This window comes from Chelonia mydas, chromosome 1 (assembly GCF_015237465.2).
Source record: "Chelonia mydas isolate rCheMyd1 chromosome 1, rCheMyd1.pri.v2, whole genome shotgun sequence".
Lineage (NCBI taxonomy): Eukaryota > Metazoa > Chordata > Testudines > Cheloniidae > Chelonia > Chelonia mydas.
The window spans coordinates 6,197,281-6,217,556 of NC_057849.1; the positions used below are offsets into that span (position 1 = coordinate 6,197,281).

The 20,276-nt window shown below is 47.2% G+C and overlaps 1 protein-coding gene across 1 annotated transcript; it reads left to right on the forward strand.

The window, feature by feature from the left end:
- The first annotated feature begins 5,537 nt into the window (after positions 1-5,537).
- LOC102934452 (putative olfactory receptor 52P1) lies at positions 5,538-6,476 on the forward strand. Its single transcript, XM_027832772.2, has one exon. The coding sequence runs from the start codon at positions 5,538-5,540 to the stop codon at positions 6,474-6,476; it is 939 nt and encodes a 312-aa protein (XP_027688573.2).
- The last annotated feature ends 13,800 nt before the right edge of the window (positions 6,477-20,276 follow it).

The window sequence follows — 20,276 nt, forward strand, 5'->3', positions numbered from 1 at the left end:
GGGCGCATACGTTTTGGAATCCCCATCTTTCATGATTTTCACCGCTGGTAGCCAAAAGATAAACATTAAGGGTGAAATCTTGGTCCTACTCAGATCAACGGCAAACTCTAAACACGGCCAGGAGTTCACCCTAAATCCACATGTAGGGACTTAAATAAATGTCCTGATTTACATGGGCCATGAGCCTCCAGTGACTTCTAGGGCCGGGTGAGCTTATCTGGACCAATGATGAACTGACAGGAGAGTTGCTGAAATCTCACATTCACAGGCTTAGAGGTTCAGAACTATCAGGAGAACATTTTTTTCTGAGGGGAGAGAGGGGTCAGCTCTTTCTGTGTCCCTGCATCTCTGGAAAGGATGAGAATCCCCAAAGGCAGTAATAATAACCAGGTGGTGTTGGAAAACTCACCAGGGAGTTCCCAGAATGCACAGTGTGTCTGTCTGTGTGTGTGGACATCCTGCCTTATGTACAGACCAAAGATGCATGTTGAGGCCTCCTGGGGTGGGGTGTGTGAGTTAGACTGTATTGTAATTTCTACCACACTGTAGCAGAATGTTTCTCACAGCTTCCCCCATCCGGACTATCCCTCCTCCTGTGAGCAACCCCTCTACAGCCCCATGGTAACGTCAGCAATTGCCAACATGGAAAAGCAGCCTCAGGAAGGGGTGTCTGGGTTTCTAATGGGCTGCAATATGTTAAAGCTTCATGTCATTTTGAGAAAGAGTTACTCACACTGGGTGCTTTTAGTCTCCACGTCCTCTGACCCTCCCGCCAGATCTGTCCCTTTCTCCTTCCCTGCTCAGGCTGAGTTGTTACTGATCTCCCCCTTTTCCCCGGCGCAGACACTGAGTTTAACCTCATCTATGGAGGAATTGCTGTGAGCTGTTGCTGTGGGATCTGGCACCTGCTTTGGGTCCTGGGTGAGGGGTAACACTGTGCGGCCGTATGTGGGTTCTGGGGATGGGGGACATACATGGAAAGTTGGACAACGTTGGGTACTATGGGGCAGGTGGCAGGTGGGGGTATATGGACAGGCAGGAAGAGTTGGATGTTCTGGGGCAGGCAGGGTGTACGTGGACAGGAAGACAGCACTGGTTCATGTGGGGACTGGGAGCAGGGAGTACATGGACAGGCGAGCAAATGCTGGGTGTTTAGGGAGCAGGGAGCGGCGTGCACATGGTGAGGCAGGCATAGCTGTTGAAATTGAATTGTTCTTTGTGATTGTTGGTTCAAGGCCAGCACAGGGACCTTTCCTGGCCTTGAATGCGTGTTGGCGGGTCTCAGAGTCTCTCTTCCCTTGCAAGCCACAGAGCTGCAGCCTGGATGTCACAACCTTTATTCAGTTTTGTTTCCAGTTGTTGTTATGTAACTTCAGGCATTTCACCGGTGAAAAGAACCATTGATCTTTGCTTCTCAGATGGTTCAATCTCCCATTATACTCTGACCCCCTGTCCATACTCTCCTTCCCCATCTCAGGGTGCCCTGATTCCAACAGCACGCTGGGCGCTAGTCTCTGCTCCATGCTCACCAGTCACCCCTGGCTCCCCCAACCTTCGAGCCGCCCCACACTCCCCACGTATTTTCCTCTGCAAGGGGTTAGGTGCCTCCCATCACATCTGCTCCCTTGCTTGGGGGGTAATCAGTGACTGCGTCTCACCAGTGAGAATCTCAAACACCGCCTGAGGCTTCGGGGACTGCTACACAGGAACAACTCGCAAGCCGAGAAATTTGCGCAGTACATAATGAGAGCTGGAAACTCTGGGACACGTAAGGGCCTAGATAAATACAGCTGCCATGTGCAGGAACCACTGGCAGATGCCTGAAACAATGGACCACTGGGACACAAATGTTAAACCAAGACGTTCTGGGACCATTTGTTAGGCAGCTCTGTTCCTCATTCATGGCGTGGGTTGTACATACATTCCTCAGTGCAGTGATTTTACGGGCTCAACTCATTATGTTTCTCACCTAAAACGTTCATCCATGCAGTGTGTCACGGGATCCCTCTGTCTCATGAAAAACACACCTAGTGTCACATTTCGCAGGCACCACAATCACAGGAGAATTTCTCCCCATAGGGCTAAATTCACCAGTGTCACGCATAGAAAAAATGCCTTCAGGAAGCTCAGGCACGAGCTTGCAGGCAATACGCCTCCACCTGCCTCCTGAGGGCATGTTTGTCGTTTCCAAGGCCAGAAGGGACTGTTGTGCTCATGTATTCTGACCTCCTGCATAGCACAAGCCAGAGACGTGCCTTGAAATAATTTGCGTTTGAAGTAGAGAAGATCTTTCAGAGCAGTGGTTCCTAGCAAGAGTACATGTACCGGTACGGGTGTGCAGGGGCCTTCCAGCAGGTACATCAACTCCACTAGGTATTTGCCTAATTTTACAACAGGCTACATGAAAAGTAGTAGCGAAATCATAATTTCATACAGACTTGTTTATACTGTTCTATATACTGCACACTGAAATGTAAGTAAAATATTTGTATTCCAATTTATTTACTTTATAAGCGCATGGTAAAAATGAGAAAGTAAGCAATTTTGCAGTAAGAGAATGCTGTGTCACTTGGGTATTTTTATGTCTGATTTTGTAAGCGAGTAGTTTTTAAGTGAGGTGAAACTTGGAGTACACAAAACAAATCAGACTCCTGAAAGGGATACAGTAGTCTGGAAATGCTGAGACCCATTGTTGGAGAGAAACATCCAATCTTGGTTTAAAAATTCTTCCCATGGTTAATTACTCTCACCATTTGAAAAGTGTATACCTTATCTCCAGTCAGAATGTTTCCAACTTCAACTTCCACCCATTGGATTGTGTTAGACCTTCCTCTCCTAGACTGAAGAGCTCACATTAAATATTTGTTCCCCATGTAGGTACTTAGAGACTGTGACCAAGTCTCCCCTTAACACTCTAAGGCAGGTGTTTAATTCTTTCCTTATTCTTGTGGCTTGGCTATGAACCCTCCTTCTTGAACTGTGGACACCAAGAATGGATACAGGATTCCAGTAGCAGGTGCTGTAGCACCAAATACAAAGGCAAAATAATTTCTCTGCTCCTACTTGAGATTCCCCCAGTTATCACCCCATGATCGCATTAGCTATTTTGTCCACATGGCAACACTGGGAGTCTCATGTTTAGCTAATTATCCCTTCACACCCCCAAATCTTGTTCAGAATCATTGCACTCCCCATGATAGAGACCAGCAAAGTCTCATGCAAAGCTGGGTGCCTGCAAGAAAGTGTCTCACCCAAAGAAAGAGAGGAAGTAACAGAGGTGCGGGCCTGTGGCCCTAACTACAAAGACCTTTGCGCTCTGCATATCCATTCTGTTGAGCACAAAGTCATAGACCAGCAGGATAATGTCTGTTTCCATGGGGGAAACTTGGATCTTTTCCAACATAGGAATAGCATCATGGATCAGATCTACGGTCCATCTAGTCCACTGTCCTCTCTCTAACAGAGACAGCTCCTGGTGCTGCAGAAGAAGGTATAAGAAACCCAGTAGTGGGTAGATGAGAGGATGACCTGACCATACTGAGGGTGTCCCCCTAATGCCTAACAGCTAGAAATTGGCTTGTGTCCAGAAACACATGGGGGTATAGCCTTTCCAAAATATTTATTTAGTTGTAAATATTATAACTAGATAGTCTCCTATCCATGTAAATGTCCAACTCTTCCTGATCATTGCTTAGCTCATGGCCCCAACTATGTCTTGTGACAACGTGTTCCTCAATCTAATTAGGCATTGAGTGGAAAAAGCATTCTGTTTATCTGTTTTGAATTTGCCACATTTCAGTTTAATTGAATGTCCTCTTGATCTTGTGTTATCAGACAGGGAGAACACTTTCTCTATCTTCTCTCCACCAGTCATCCCTCTGAAACCTCTCTACAAGTCAGTAATTTATAGACTTTTCTGATATCCCCTCTTATTCATCTCCTTTGTAAGGTAACAATCCCAGTCTCATCAATCTCTCTCTATATGAGAGTTTCCCCAGGCACTTGATCATTCCTGTTGACCTTCCTTTAACCCCTCTAGTTCTGCAATACCCTGTGTGAGAAGAGTGCCCAGTACTACTGTCAAGGTTCCTCCCCCACTCTGAACTCTAGGGTACAGATGTGGGGACTTGCATGAAAAACCTCCTAAGCTTATCTTTACCAGCTTAGGTCAAACTTCCCCAAGGTACAAAATATTCCACCCTTTGTCCTTGGATTGGCTGCTACCACCACCAAACAAATACTGGTTACTGGGGAAGAGCTGTTTGGACACGTTTTTCCCCCCAAAAATACTTCCCAAAACCTTGCACCCCACTTTCTGGACAAGGTTTGGTAAAAAGCCTCACCAATTTGCCTAGGTGACTACAGACCCAGACCCTTGGATCTTAAGAACAATGAACAATCCTCCCAACACTTGCACCCCCCCCCCCTTTCCAGGGAAATGTTGGATAAAAAGCCTCACCAATTTGCATAGGTGACCACAGACCCAAACCCTTGGATCTGAGAACAATGAAAAAAAAAGCATTCAGTTTTCTTACAAGAAGACTTTTAATAGAAATAGAAGTAAATAGAAATAAAGAAATCCCCCCTGTAAAATCAGGATGGTAGATACCTTACAGGGTAATTAGATTCAAAACATAGAGAACCCCTCTAGGCAAAACCTTAAGTTACAAAAAAGATACACAGACAGAAATAGTTATTCTATTCAGCACAACTCTTTTCTCAGCCATTTAAAGAAATCATAATCTAACACGTACCTAGCTAGATTACTTACTAAAAGTTCTAAGACTCCATTCCTGGTCTATCCCCGGTAAAGACAGCATATAGACAGACTGAGACCCTTTGTTTCTCTCCCTCCTCCCAGCTTTTGAAAGTATCTTGTCTCCTCATTGATCATTTTGGTCAGGTGTCAGCGAGGTTACCTTTAGCTTCTTAACCCTTTACAGGTGAGAGGCGCTTTCCCCTGGCCAGGAGGGATTTCAAAGGGGTTTACCCTTCCCTTTATATTTATGACAACTACATAGAGGAATCCAGAGAAGGGTGAAAAATCGACTGACTGATCTCATGGCATTCTATTTTCTGTATGATTTCCCATCCCGCTCCTCCTGGATCCCAATGTTTTGCTTAGTTTCTGCTGTGCTTGCACTGTGAGTAGGACTTCCCCAAACTCTGTAATGTGACACCCAGATCCCTGTACTGAATTCATATAGACAAATTAGAACCTCGAAAGATGTTTGAGGAGTACACATGTTTCCCTCCAATGGCATAAATGTTGCAGTTATTGACATCCAAGTGTATATGTCATCATGCTGCCCACTCACCTAGCTTCATTAGTTATCTCTGAGGACTTCTCTGGACTTGACTATAACCTATCTGTAATTGCTCCCACCTCACTGCACACACCCCTTCCTAGATTGTTCATACCTATAACATATTGAAGTACTAATTCTTATAAACTGTGTAACCCCTCCTGGTTGTGCTTCTCTCCCTTCACAGGCAACTTGAGCATTTCTGAGCCCGATAGACGCATCGACCATCTCATGGCAGCTTTCAACCTCACACCCTCTGACCCTTCACCATTTATCCTAATGGGCATCCCAGGCCTGGAAGCTGCCCATATCTGGATTTCCATCCCTTTTTCTGCATTCTACATTATCGGCCTGTTTGGAAATTCCATGGTTCTTTTTGTTGTAGGCAAAGAGCAGAACCTGCACAAGCCAATGTACCTGCTGCTCTGCATGCTGGCACTCACAGATATCGGCATGTCTACCTCTGTCATTCCAAAGGCACTGTGTATATTTTGGTTCAATTTGAAAGGCATTACTCTGAATGGCTGCCTCACCCAGATGTTCTTCATTCATGCAGTTTCTGGTATGCAGTCAGCTGTCCTTGTGACAATGGCCTTCGATCGTTACGTTGCCATATGCAACCCTCTGAGATACGCCACGATCCTCACCAATGCACGAATAGCCAAGCTAGGTGTTGTGGGTTTGATAAGAGCTGTTCTCTTCATTCTGCCCCTGCCCCTGCTCCTGAGCAGGCAGCCATTCTGTGCCAACCGCATTATTCCCCACACATACTGTGAGCACATAGCTGTGGCAAAGATGTTGTGTGGGGATATCACAGTCAACAGGACATATGGTTTGGTGACAGCGCTTGTAGTCATCTGGTTAGACCTGACACTCATTGCCCTGTCCTACAGTCTGATCCTCAGGGCTGTCCTCAGAATCTCCTCCAAGAAAGCCCACCAGAAAGCCCTCAACACCTGCACCGCCCACATCTGTGTGATGCTGATGTCTTATACTCCCATCCTCTTCTCTTACCTGACACAGCGGTTTGGTCAAGGAATTGCTTCCCATGTACATGTCACCTTCGCTAACTTCTATCTCCTTGTCCCCCCCATGCTCAACCCTATCATTTATGGTGTGAAATCCAAAGAGCTTCGTGACAAAGTGAGTAAATACACCTGCAGAAGGTGATCACTGGGGGCCACTGACTTCAAAGTTGTGTGACAAGATGGGGAAAGGATAATTCCTCATTAATCAAGGGTGCTCCTAGTTTGGCTGAGCTCAGCATTATGGAAGTTCAGAGTCTGAGAAGCTTCTCACACCTAACATCACCATTAAGTTTCCTCTCTCTGACCATCACCTGGCCTCTTACAAATGTCACTCATCAGCCCCCAACCCCACATACCCTGTCACTCAGTCTTACTGTGACTACCAGACCACCAGAAGTTACTCCACATTTCTGACAGAAGGTGGTGTTAGGTGAGGAAAGTTAAATATGAAACAGTTATGTCAACCTAACCAAAGTCAGGCTAAGAGAGGCTGCTGGGAAAGCCTCTGACAGCAGAATGAAGGGATATTTGTTGAAGTTACAGGGAATGAGAGAAAAAAGGGAGGCTTACATTCCTGCATGTTTTGCCAGATGTTCTGGCTGGGAACCGTCCTTGAGATACAGAGGTGCTGTTTTCCACTCCCTGTTCCTGTGTTATGTCTGTTTTAACTCCTCGTCTCCTGGTTGACACCCATACTGTTAGTGCGGCATTGTGATTTGCTGAAAGTTATATACAATAGGGGATAGAAATATTTGCATAATGGAGTAAGAGGATTTTACCTATTATAGAGGAGTGGTGGGCTGCTTTATGAATAAATTTGTGACGCGGCGGAACTGTTTATAAAAACCTATTAATTTTACTTAGAGGCTGGCTGTTTCTCTTTGGAGACGGGCTGCTCTCTATTGTTGTGTGCACTCTTCAATAAAGAGCTTCGAGTTTGGACCTTGCTGGTATTGCCTGTCTCTCTCTCCGGTCAGACAACGAACCGTGCCGTCTGGGGTTCGAATCCTCCACGGTGGGTTTCCATTAGTTCCTATGTGAACAGGGTTCTTAATCAGTTCAACAAACCGAAGCTACACTTTTGCATAGCCAAAGAAAGAAACTACAGTGCTGAACAGTTATCCTGTGACCAAAATTTACCTGATATTTCTACTTTCAGTTCTTCTGTAATCCTGGAGAATAAACCAAACATTTCAGTTGGAAAGTGTGAATGTATTAAAGTTGCTGCAGGAATTGTGGCTAGAGCTTGTTGCTGAGAGTTGTGAAAACATGTGTTTTTGACAACTGGACTGATGTGTTAAACTATGATATCACCTTTGAGTCACATTACTTACCAATTTCCACAGTCTATTTTAGATTTGCTTTCACCTGGACCTTTCAAAACACACACTAACCAGTGAAAAGACATCAAGAGCAGGTGTAGAAATTTGATGTTGGAGTTTGTGAAACAGGTGAAACAGGGATTAACAGCAAACATCAGGGTGATTGAATCATTTGAAGCACAAGGTCCTTCTACTACACTGAGGACCTGCACGAGCTTGATTGGCTAATATCTCATTTTTGCCGTTGGTTTGTGAACACCTTGGACAATTGGAGTAGCAATGGAGAGTTTTGCCGATTGTTCACTGGCCTCATACTCAGGACAACCAATTTGAGCAGTTTTGGGTTGAAGTTGTCAAACACATGGATGCTGCTGGGGACAAAGACTTTATTGAACTTGGCTCATTTGCTATTTTGTTGCTGTTCCTACCTTTTTGCAACCCTGCAGTTCAAAGACTGTTTCTCAGATGAACTTAATATAAACAAAACTGCACAATAAGACGCAAGAGGAACTTTTAGAAAACATTCTTTGTGTTAGGTGTATATGTAACAACACAACTTCTCTTGTGAACAGTTTGCACCAACAAAAGAAATGATTGCACTGATCTCTACCCATGTATGACCAGCACCAGAAGTATTCTACTTCCAACAAAGACGAAATATTGCATTTCAGAGACTAACAGTAACATACTAATTCAACACAAAATATGGAGATTGACTACCATCCTTGAATGCCATTAGAAATAAATACCATATTAATTTTACTATAGTTTTTGTACTACATACATTTTGGTTTCCTTTTGGATTATTTTATCACTGTCATTCTGTGTTTCTATTTGAAACACTTACCATTCCTCAATCAGAATACAAGTACCAGTAGCGGGGGATGAATTTGATTGTCATCTCATAGCTTTGTTCCTATGCTGGGCAAACTCCTGTTGTGCCTTGTAGCTTTTTTTTTTTTTTTAATAAATATCTAATTTGTACTAGGTGTCTATTGAAAATTTTCATTTATTACTTGATGTATACACCAATGTGTTAATTAAAAAAACCAAACTTTGTTTAAAGAAGGATTGGGCTACTTTTACGTCATTTTTAAGTGATATTGGGCTATGAATGTAGTAGAAATCTGTCATCCCCAGACCAGAGGGTCCAGAAAAACAGCCCAGAAGGCAGAGCTGGGACTGAGGCAGAGCAGCAGCACTGAGGAAGAAGGCAGAGGTGGGGAGCAGGAGCAGACCAGAGCAAGGAGTTGGGGGCAGTGCAGGAGACAGGGTAAATCTATAGCAGGGAGTTGCGGGGCCAGAGCCAGGATAGTGGATGCCGATCATGGCACAAGTCACATGGCAGCTGAAAACAAAGAGCAGCTTGGAAGAGCAAGGTGAGGAGGTCATATGCAGGTTGCCCAGTGCAGGGAGATGTTGCTCAACAGAAGTCTTTGAATGCTGGACTCAGAAGGGCATGAGTCTGATGGGAGGGCACATGCTGGGGAGAAGGTTCCTGCCACCTAGAGCCTGAGGCCATGTGCGACTGCCAGAGCAGGTATCTCACCCACGGTTTCACCACAGCACAGGCTGGAGACTTTTGCAGAAGCACCAGATTGGGGAGGGAGGTGGAGATGGGACCAAGGTCCCCTCATATTTGAAAGTGGAGGGGCCTGGGAAATCCACCATTCTTCACAGGCCCAGACCCCTGCCCCTCCTCTTCACTCCAGGGTTACACCTCCAGCCAGGCCACAAGCTGGAGCCCAGGCTGGGTAAGAGCAGCCCAAGAGCATGGGCAGCTGTGGGGATCTGCAGAGCCTCCACTTATCCAGGGGCGGGGGGACCCTGGAGCACCCTCTGGGCCATATCCTTGCCCCCTGGTTCCCCCGCCTAGGGCAGATGAAGGGTCCGCAGATACCCACAGATGCCCAGGCAGCTCTTAACATGGCCCGGATTTGGCTCTTCAGGTACTGAGGTACTGCCTCCAGGCCAGGCCAGAAGCTGGAAGCAGGTCAGAGTAAGAGCCATGTGGGCAGTTATGGGGAGATGCGGACATCTGCTTAGGGGGTGGAAACATGAGTTGGGGGCTGCTCTTGACCCATACCCGCATTGCAAGAGGCCCAGGCTCTTCGACCTGGCTCTGACTTCCGACCTTGCCAATGAGGGGTATTGGGTGGAAAAGAAGGGGCAGGGGCCAGGCCATGGAGGTCCCACTTTTAGCAATACTCCATCTCCCCTGAGCCTGGGACATGTGAGGAACAGACTGTGAACTTTTCTTATGTCCCAGAGACAGCTATCTATGGTGTCCCAATGCCTATGGGTGGGTTAATCCTGAGAGGGAAGCCAGAGGAAGGGCTGCATAGGAAGAATGCCAAGAAAACAAGAGAGGGCAAGTGCTGGGAGGTTAAGGGTAGACGGTCCAACTGTGCATTGTCTGAGGGGGGAGACCTGCAGTAGAGGGATGATTCCTGGCTCTGCTGCCACTGTGGGAGGACTATGTGGAGCCCAGGAGGGCTGGAAGCCCCGCATCTTAGGAAGGGAGGAGCAGCTACCAAAAGTGGCAGCCATGACAGGGAATATCCAGAGATGGGAGCAAAGATTCACAGAATCATAGAATATCAGGGGTGGAAGAGACCTCCTGAGGTCATCTAGACCAACACCATGCTCAAAGCAGGACCAACCACAATTAAATCATCTCAGCCAGGGCTTTGTCCAGCCTGGCCTTAAAGTCCTCTAAGGGGAGGATAGCTCAGTGGTTTGAGTATTGGCCTGCTAAACCCAGGGTTGTGAGTTCAATCCGTGACGGGGGCAATTTAGGGGTCTGGGGCAAAAATTGGGGATTTGTCCTGCTTTGAGCAGAGGGTTGGACTAGGTGACCTCCTGAGGTCCCATCCAACCCTGATATTTTATGATTCTATGGAGATTCCACCACCTCCCTAGGTAACCCATTCCAGTGCTTCACCACCCTCCTAGAGAAATAGTGTTTCCTAATATCCAGCCTAGACCTCACCCTGATCCACTGCAATTCGAGACCATTGCATCTTGTTCTGTCATCTGCCAGCACTGAGAACAGCCAAGCTCCATCCTCTTTGGAATGCCCCTTCAGGTAGTTGAAGGCTGCTATGAAATCGCTTTTCACACTTCTCTTCTGCAGACTAAACAATCTCAGTTCCCTCAGCCTCTCCTCGTAAGTCATATGCCCCAGCCCCTGATCATTTCCGTTGCCCTCTGCTGGACTCTCTCCAATTTGTCCACATCCCTTCTGTAGTGGGGGGGACCAAAACTGGAGGCAATACTCCAGAAGTGACCTCATCAGTCCCGAATAGAGGAGAATAATCCCTTCCCTTGATCTGCTGGCAATACTCCCACTAATGCAGCCCAATTAGCCACCAACCTTCTGGGAAAGAAGGGTACACTGATGACTCATATCCAGCTGCTCGTCCACTGTAATCCCCTGTAGAACAGCCGCTTAGCAAGTCAGTCTCCAGCCTGTATTTGTGCATGGTATTCTTCCATCATAATTGCAGGACTCTACACTTGTCCTTGTTGAATCTCATCAAATTTCTTTTGGCCCAATCCTCCAATTTGTCTAGGTCAGTCTGGACCCTATCCCTACCCTACAGCTTATCTACCTCTCCCCACGGCTTAGTGTCATCTGCAAACTTGCTCAAGGTGCAAACCAAATCATTAATAAAGATCATCAACATAAATGTCCCCAGGAAAGACCCCTGGGGCACTGCGCTTGATACTCGCTGCCAACTAGACATAGACCCATTGATCAATACACGTTGAGCCCGATGATATGGCCAGCTTTCTATCCACCTTATAGTCCATTCATAGAATCCAGTCTTTTTTAACTTGCTGGCATGTGTACCACGGAAGCTGGTAACAAAAGCTTTGCTAAAGTCCAGTTATATCACGTAAATCATTTTCCACATATCCACAGTGCTAGTTATTTCAACACAGAAGTGAATCAGGTTGGTTGGGCATGACTTTACCTTGGTGAATCCATGCTGACTGTTCTTGATCACGTTCCTCTCCTCTAAGTGCTTCAAAATGGATTCCTTGAGGACCTGCTCCATTATTTTTTTCTTGGGACTGAGGTGAGGCTGACCGATCTGTAGTTACCGGGATTCTCCTTCTTCCCTTTTTTTAAAGATGGGCACTATATTTGCCTTTCTCCAATGGTCTGGAACCTCTCCTGATCGTTCTGAGTTTTCAAAGATAATGGCCAATAGCTCTGCAATCACATCAGTCAACTGCCTCAGCACCCTTGGATTCATTGGATCCAGACTCATGGACTTGTACATCTCAGGCTTTTCTAAATTGTCCTTAACCTGGACTTTCAACACTAAGGGCTGCTCACCTCCTCCACACACTGTGCTGCTCAGTGCAGCAGTCTGGGAGCTGACCTTGTCTGTGAAGACTGAGGCAAAGAAACATTGAGTACTTCAGCTTTTTCCACATCATCTGTCACTAGCTCGCCTCCCCCATTCAGTAAGGGTCCCACACTTTCTTCTTCTTGCTAACATACCTGTAGAAACCTTTTGTGTTACCCTTCACATCCCTTACTAGCTGCAACTCCAGTTGCGCTTTGGCCTGCCTGATTAAACCCCTGCATGCTCAAGCAATATTTATAGACTCCTCCCTTGTCATCTGTCCAAGATTCCACTTCTTGTAAGCTTCCTTTTTGTGTTTAAGCTCACCAAAGATTTCTATTTTAAGCCATGCTGGTTGCCTGCCATATTGGCCAATTTTTCTGCATATTGGGATGGTTTGTTCCTGCATCCTCAATAAGGCTTCCTTAAAATTCTTTGCATTGCTCCAGTCATATGAGATACCCCACCTCTGTTATTCCAATTCCTAGGGGAGCATGAGAAGTAACTGTGGGTCCTGCACTTGGAGGTGAAGGGACCTGGGTGAGCTGTGTTTGGTCTGATTGTGTCATTGAGAGGTGTGTGGCTAGGACACCTGGGTCTCACAGACCAGGTATCTGAAGTGAATGGGGTTAATCACTCCTCGAGAGAACAGATCTTGGATTTGCTGATCCTTTACCTGGACCTGGAAGCAGTCAACAGTGGAGACCTCCTCTTCCAGGTTTTACTGTCCCACCCCCATCTCCCTGCCCTAGAGACAGAGGGCCCGTCACCAGAGATCGGTCCTAGCTGGTGTCAGTCTAAGATCTTCTGGACAATTGGTACCAGGACTGGGAGCACAGCAATGCTCCTCTCACATCTGTGGCCCCATTGTAGAGTAAGATAACTGTGCCCTTGGACCACGGGCAGAGACCATAACGAGTGAGACAGTGCAGCCCTGCTATGCACAGAGTTCATAGACAATGGCTATGTTTACTAGGTTGTTACCATTGTTTGCTGGTGGGAAAATGAGAAAAGTTTGCCTAGAGATGGGTTTATTTTGAAGTTTGTACATGCGCAGTGGGTTGATTGCCTTGGAGCATAGAGAGCAGGACAGAGGAGAGTTGGTTTGTTCCTCAGACAGTGAAGGACAGCAAACAAGGGACCCCTAGCCTTGTGATCCCGAGGGCCTTGGTAGCAAGAACAGAGTTAGCATTATGGCAAACCGTATAGAGCATGTTTTTACTATTGTGTATGTGTGCTAAAGTATCACTCAGTAAACAATGTGTGTTTTATGGAGCGGGTCTCCTAGTCTCTTAACGAAAACCCCTTGGTGCAGAAACCCATCCTTACCAGCAGGGTAACACCAGGAGGTCATGAAACCTCATCAGACTTTCCCTGGCACTGGCCAAAACAGCCATCAATCGATCCAGGAAGATAACACTGCCCAAGGAGTTTCCCTCAAAAGATGTGAAGCCACCAAGCAGTCTGACATGTCACAAGGCCTGGAAATGTGGCTACTTAACAGTCTTCACAGCAGGTGCATTTAAAGACTTCAGGGATTTGTGTCTGAGAGAGCAATCCACACCCAGCGTTCCACAATCAAACGCAGAGGCACAAACCATGGCACCAATGGCTGCTAAACAGGATCATGGCCACCGGGATGGGGTCAGTGTTCCCTGTAAACTGCGTGCCTTCACAACAGTCCATCAAGGGCCACGCCCTTGATTATTACAGCCACATCCATCCTCAGTGACAGCGACTTGTGTTTACCTTGTTAGTTTCAGCCAAAGAAAGGGAGAGGGTGAAGGGAAAACCCTCTCACACCCGGTGTCTGCTGTTTGAAATTTGATGGTTTAAGTAAGCCCTCGGGTAGCTCAGTTTGGGTGTGTGGTGACATTTGCTGTCCTGTTGGGTCATAACATGGCCTGGAGAGGCTGAATCACCAGCAAAGCAGTATGAAAAAGGGCCAGCTCAGCTGAGTGTTTAGAGAGGAATAGCAATTTCTAGGGCTCCCAGACTGAACTCTGGGGCTGATAACCCATCACACTCATACTTTCTGGAGCCCAGATTAGAGCCCCAGGCACCGGTAATGCAAGCATGGAGAAGGGACTGTATCCAGAACAAAATATCCAGATATAGCAGTTGTTTGATTCCTTTACCCCTGTGTTCTCATCCCAGCATGGTAAAACACCACAGTGAGTGGAGAAGTCCCATTGTACTAGTTCTCACACAGGATAGCACAACCCCTTTTCTGCATCAATTTCTGAAAGATCAACAGAATATTGAAATTTTATGATTACCCTATGCAGAGAAGAGATGAAATATTAGAAGGGTTTGAGCTTCCAGATGTTTATCCACTTTAGTCCTCACAAACAGATACTGGCAAATAGCTTTGATACCAGAATTGTATGAGAAAAAAGACTTTTCCATACCCTACATCTCGCATCAATTAAAGAACACTTCATTTGGCCTTCACAGAGTGGCACTGACTTTGCAGCTGCTAATGCACTGTATATTACAACTGCATGGGCAGTATGCAGTGGTGCACTGCTACAATCAATTGAAAAAGATTTTTGGTCCCATATCTTGTGGCAGCATTCCCACACACAGTGCAGACGACTGTACATCATCATTTGCTAGGATGAACAACAGACATCAAGACTCAGTTGGCCCTGAAAATCTTGAGTCCCTGGTATCAGCAAATCATTTCTTTACTCCCAGGGGAGGCTCTCCAGCTGAAGTTCTCCAGGGTCTATTTTCTGCTCATCCCACTGCTCACAGAGCCAAGAGAATTGTTTGGGAGTCCTGGCCAATCTGAGAGTCTGCAAGGACTGTACAGGGGAATTATAAAAATCGCTGCCCAGCATGGTGAGTGTTAGACATGTGAGATTCATACCTTGATTCTTAAGGCTCTTCCTTCCTATTGATGTAAGGAGATTTCTTCTCTCTGCTGAGCAGGAGTTTGGTGAGTTGCCTGTTTCTGCATTAAAGTTAGTGCTGAGGGTTCAGGAAGGGTTCCAGGGTTCAAATCAAGAACCATCTGGGCAGGAATTCAGCAGCACGGTGACTTGAACTGTTTAGTATTGTCAGAAACACCAAGGGATTCACCTGGTAATATTGGCACTACACATGTATTGGAAATAGTTTAGACAAATATATATTTTTAAAATCAGTTCCTTGTCTTTTACTGTGTCCTTCTATCTGTCTCAGTAGCTTTCTTTTTGGGGCTGTGTGGTTTTTCCTCAGGTTCGCTCATGTTTTCCAATTCAGCAACTTCACTGGCCTCTTAAGAAGTGAAGTCAAAGCTGCTGCAGAGGGTTCACAACAAGAATGGGTCACACACTGGCCAGATTCTGCTCTCCCATTCTGCCATCACTGGGTCACTCCAGATTGACACTGGCCTCCCAGAGAGCCAAATCAGAGCCCATGTGTTTAGGAATCCCCATCTCTCATGCTTGGTCCCAGAAGGTCACATAAACTGGGAGTTTCCTTCAGACTCTTTCAGAGCACAACAAAATAATGCTTTCTGTAGCAGGACCCACTGAGATCTATGGCACACTCCCAACACAGCCACTCTAAATCGACATGTATGGACTTAAATAAATGTTCTGATTTACTCCTGCCACAAGCCTCCAGTGACTTCAGCTGGAGTTGTCCTGTGGCCTCTTAGCATGGGTGAGTTCATTTGGACCAAAAATAACAACTGACAGGAGTCTTGCTGAAATCTCACACTCACAGATTTATAGGTTCAGAACAATCAGGATAACAATTTTTTGTGTGCGGAGAGGGGTCTCCTCTCTCTGTGCCCTGGCATCTCTGGTTCTGGAGAGGATGAGAATAATGAAAAGAAAAGCATCTTTCTGGCTTAGAGGAAACTAGGCAGTGTTGGAAATCTCACCAGGGGAGGTCCCAGAACGCTCAGTGTGTGTGTGGTGGTGGGGGAGGATGAGGGGGGGATGTACTGTATCCAGATCACGGTGGCGTGGGGTCCTGAAAACGGTCGAAATAGGGAACGGACATCCTGCCTAATGCATAGACCAACAAGGCGTAATGAAGCCTCCTGGGCCATGGGAGGTGTCTCAGACAATAATGCAATGTGGACTACACTGTAGCAGATTGCCTCCGACACAATCCCCCACAGGGACCACCCTTCCCCTGTGAGCAACCGCACTACAGCCTCGTGATAATGTTAGCAATTGCCAAGATGGAAAAGCAGCCTCAGGAAGGGGTGTCTGGGTTTCTAACGGGCTGCAATACATTAAATCTTTGGGTCTTTTGAGGAAGAAAAGGGCAGAAAAGGTGGTGGAGTAGCACTGTATGTAAGGGAGAAGTATGACTGCTCAGAGCTCCGGTACAAAACTGCAGAAAAACCTGAGAGTCTCTGGATTAAGTTTAGAAGTGTGAGCAACAAGAGTGATGTAGTGGTGGGAGTCTGCTATAGACCACCGGACCAGGGGGATGAGGTGGATGAGGCTTTCTTCCGGCAACTCGCAGAAGCTACTAGATCGCACGCCCTGGTTCTCATGGGTGACTTTAATTTTCCTGATATGTGCTGGGAGAGCAATACAGCGGTGCATAGACAATCCAGGAAGTTTTTGGAAAGCATAGGGGACAATTTCCTCGTGCAAGTGCTAGACAAGCCAACTAGGGGGGGAGCTTTTCTTGACCTGCTGCTCACAAACAGGGAAGAATTAGTGGGGGAAGCAAAAGTGGACGGAAATCTGGGAGGCAGTGACCATGAGTTGGTTGAGTTCAGGATCCTGACACAGGGAAGAAAGGTAAGCAGCAGGATACGGACCCTGGACTTCGGGAAAGCAGACTTCGACTCCCTCAGGGAGCGGATGGGTAGGATCCCCTGGGGGACTAACATGAAGGGGAAAGGAGTCCAGGAGAACTGGCTGTATTTCAAGGAATCCCTGTTGAGGTTACAGGGACAAACCATCCCGATGAGTCGAAAGAATAGTAAATATGGCAGGCGACCAGCTTGGCTTAACAGTGAAATCCTAGCGGATCTTAAACATAAAAAAGAAGCTTACAAGAAGTGGAAGGTTGGACATATGACCAGGGAAGAGTATAAAAATATTGCTCGGGCATGTAGGAAAGATATCAGGAGGGCCAAATCGCACCTGGAGCTGCAGCTAGCAAGAGATGTCAAGAGTAACAAGAAGGGTTTCTTCAGTTATGTTGGCAACAAGAAGAAAGTCAAGGAAAGTGTGGGCCCCTTACTGAATGAGGGAGGCAACCTAGTGACAGAGGATGTGGAAAAAGTTAATGTGCTCAATGCTTTCTTTGCCTCTGTCTTCACTAACAAGGACAGCCCCCAGACTGCTGCGCTGGGCATCACAACATGGGGAGTAGATGGCCAACCCTCTGTGGAGAAAGAGGTGGTTAGGGACTATTTAGAAAAGTTGGACGTGCACAAGTCCATGGGGCCGGACGAGTTGCATCCGAGAGGGCTAAAGGAATTGGCGGATGTGATTGCAGAGCCATTGGCCATTATCTTTGAAAACTCGTGGTGAATGGGGGAAGTCCCAGATGACTGGAAAAAGGCTAATGTAGTGCCAATCTTTAAAAAAGGGAACAAGGAGGATCCGGGGAACTACAGGCCAGTCAGCCTCACCTCAGTCCCCAGAAAAATCATGGAGCAGGTCCTCAAGGAATCAATGCTGAAGCACTTAGAGGAGAGGAAAGTGATCAGGAACAGTCAGCATGGATTCACCAAGGGAAGGTCATGCCTGACTAATCTAATCGCCTTCTGTGATGAGATTACTGGTTCTGTGGATGAAGGGAAAGCAGTGGATGTATTGTTTCTTGACTTTAGCAAAGCTTTTGACACGGTCTCCCACAGTATTCTTGTCAGCAAGTTAAAGAAGTATGGGCTGGATGAATGCACTATAAGGTGGGTAGAAAGTTGGCTAGATTGTCAGGCTCAACGGGTAGTGATCAATGGCTCCATGTCTCGTTGGCAGCCGGTGTCAAGTGGAGTGCCCCAGGGGTGGGTCCTGGGGCCGGTTTTGTTCAATATCTTCATAAATGATCTGGAGGATGGTGTGGATTGCACTCTCAGCAAATTTGCGGATGATACTAAACTGGGAGGAGTGTTAGATAGGCTGGAGGGCAGGGATAGGATACAGAGGGACCTAGACAAATTGGAGGATTGGGCCAAAAGAAATCTGATGACGTTCAATAAGGATAAGTGCAGGGTCCTGCACTTAGGACGGAAGAACCCAATGCACAGCTACAGACTAGGGACCGAATGGCTAGGCAGCAGTTCTGCGGAAATGGACCTAGGGGTTACAGTGGACGAGAAGCTGGATATGAGTCAGCAGTGTGCCCTTGTTGCCAAGAAGGACAATGGCATTTTGGGATGTATAAGTAGGGGCATAGCGAGCAGATCGAGGGACGTGATCCTTCCCCTCTATTCGACATTGGTGAGGCCTCATCTGGAGTACTGTGTCCAGTTTTGAGCCCCACACTACAAGAAGGATGTGGATAAATTGGAGAAAGTCCAGCGAAGGGCAACAAAAATGATTATGGGTCTGGAACACATGACTTATAAGGAGAGGCTGAGGGAACTGGGATTGTTTAGTCTGCGGAAGAGAAGAATGAGGGGGGATTTGATAGCTGCTTTCAACTACCTGAGAGGTGGTTCCAGAGAGGATGGTTCTAGACTATTCTCAGTGGTAGAAGAGGACAGGACAAGGAGTAATGGTCTCAAGTTGCAGTGGGGGAGGTTTAGGTCGGATAGTAGGAAAAACTTTTTCACTAGGAGGGTGGTGAAACACTGGAATGCGTTACCTAGGGAGGTGGTAGAATCTCCTTCCTTGGAAGTCTTTAAGGTCAGGCTTGACAAAGCCCTGGCTGGGATGATTTGATTGGGGATTGGTCCTGCTTTGAGCAGGGGGTTGGACTAGATGACCTCCTGAGGTCCCTTCCAACCCTGATATTCTATGATTCTATGAAGAGTTACACATGCTGGTTCTTTTTAGTCTCCACGTCCTCTCTCCCTCCCACTGGGTCTGTCCCTCTCTCCTTCCCTGCATAGGCTGAGCCCCTGCTGCTGGGGTTTCCTTCACCCCAGTTCAGGCGGATCTGCCTTGTTGCCCTGTGCAGGCAGACCGTGAGATTATCCTAGACTGAGGAGTTATTTCTGTGAGCTGTCGCTGTGGGGTCTGGAACCTGGTTTTTGTCCTGGGTTAGTGGAATCACTGTTTGGCAATAGTGAGAGTTGTGGGGATGGGGGACATACATGGACAGGCGGGAGGTGTTCAGTGTTGTGGGACAGGCGCGAGGTGTACTCAGGCAGGCGAGCAAATGCTGGGGGTTGTGGGGGCTGGGAGCAGGGTTTACACGGACAGGTGGGAAGTACCGGGGGTTGCGGGGTAGGCAGGAGGTGTTCATGTACAGGTGAGCAAACGTTGGGGGTTGTGGGAGTGGGCTGTATTTGGATAGGTGGCCAGTGCTGTGGGCAGTGGGGCAGGCAAGGGTTACACGGACAGGTGGACAGCACTGATTCGTGTGGTGACCGGGAGCAGGGAGTACATCGACAGGCGAGCAAACACTGGGTGTTGTGGGGGTGGGGAGCGACGTTTACATGCTCAGGAAGACAGAGCTGTTGAAATTGGATTTTCCTTTGTGATTGTTGGTCCAGGGCCAACACTGGGAACTTTCCTGGCCTTGAATGCATGTGGGTGGGTCTCAGGGTCTCTCTTCCCTGGCAAGCCACAGAGCTGCACCCTGAGTGTCACAACCTTTACTCTGTTTCGTTTCCAATTGTTGTTGTTAAATAACTTCAGGCATTTCACCGGTGAAAAGAACCATTGATCTTTGCTTCTCAGATGGTTCAGTCTCCCATTATACTCCAAGCTCCTGTTCATACTCTCCTTCCCCATCTCAGGGTGCCCTGATTCCAACAGCACGCTGGGCGCTAGTGTCTGCCTCATACTCCCCAGTCATCCCTGGCTCCCCCAACCTCCGAGCTGCCCTATGCCTGCCACAACTCTTCCTCTGCAGTGGGTTAGGTCCCTCCCGTCACACCAGCTCCCTTGGCTGGGGGGAGATCAGTTACTGCATCTCACCAGTGAGAAGCTCACACACGAGCGGCAAATACCAGGGCACCTGTGCTGCACCCATAGACACCGCATGAAGCTTCGGGGACTACTACACGGGACCAACTCACAAGCCGAGAAGTTTTCACATTATATAAGAAGGGCTGGAAACTCTGGGACACGTGAGGGCCTGGATAAATACAGCTGCCGTGTGCAGGAACCACTGGCAGAT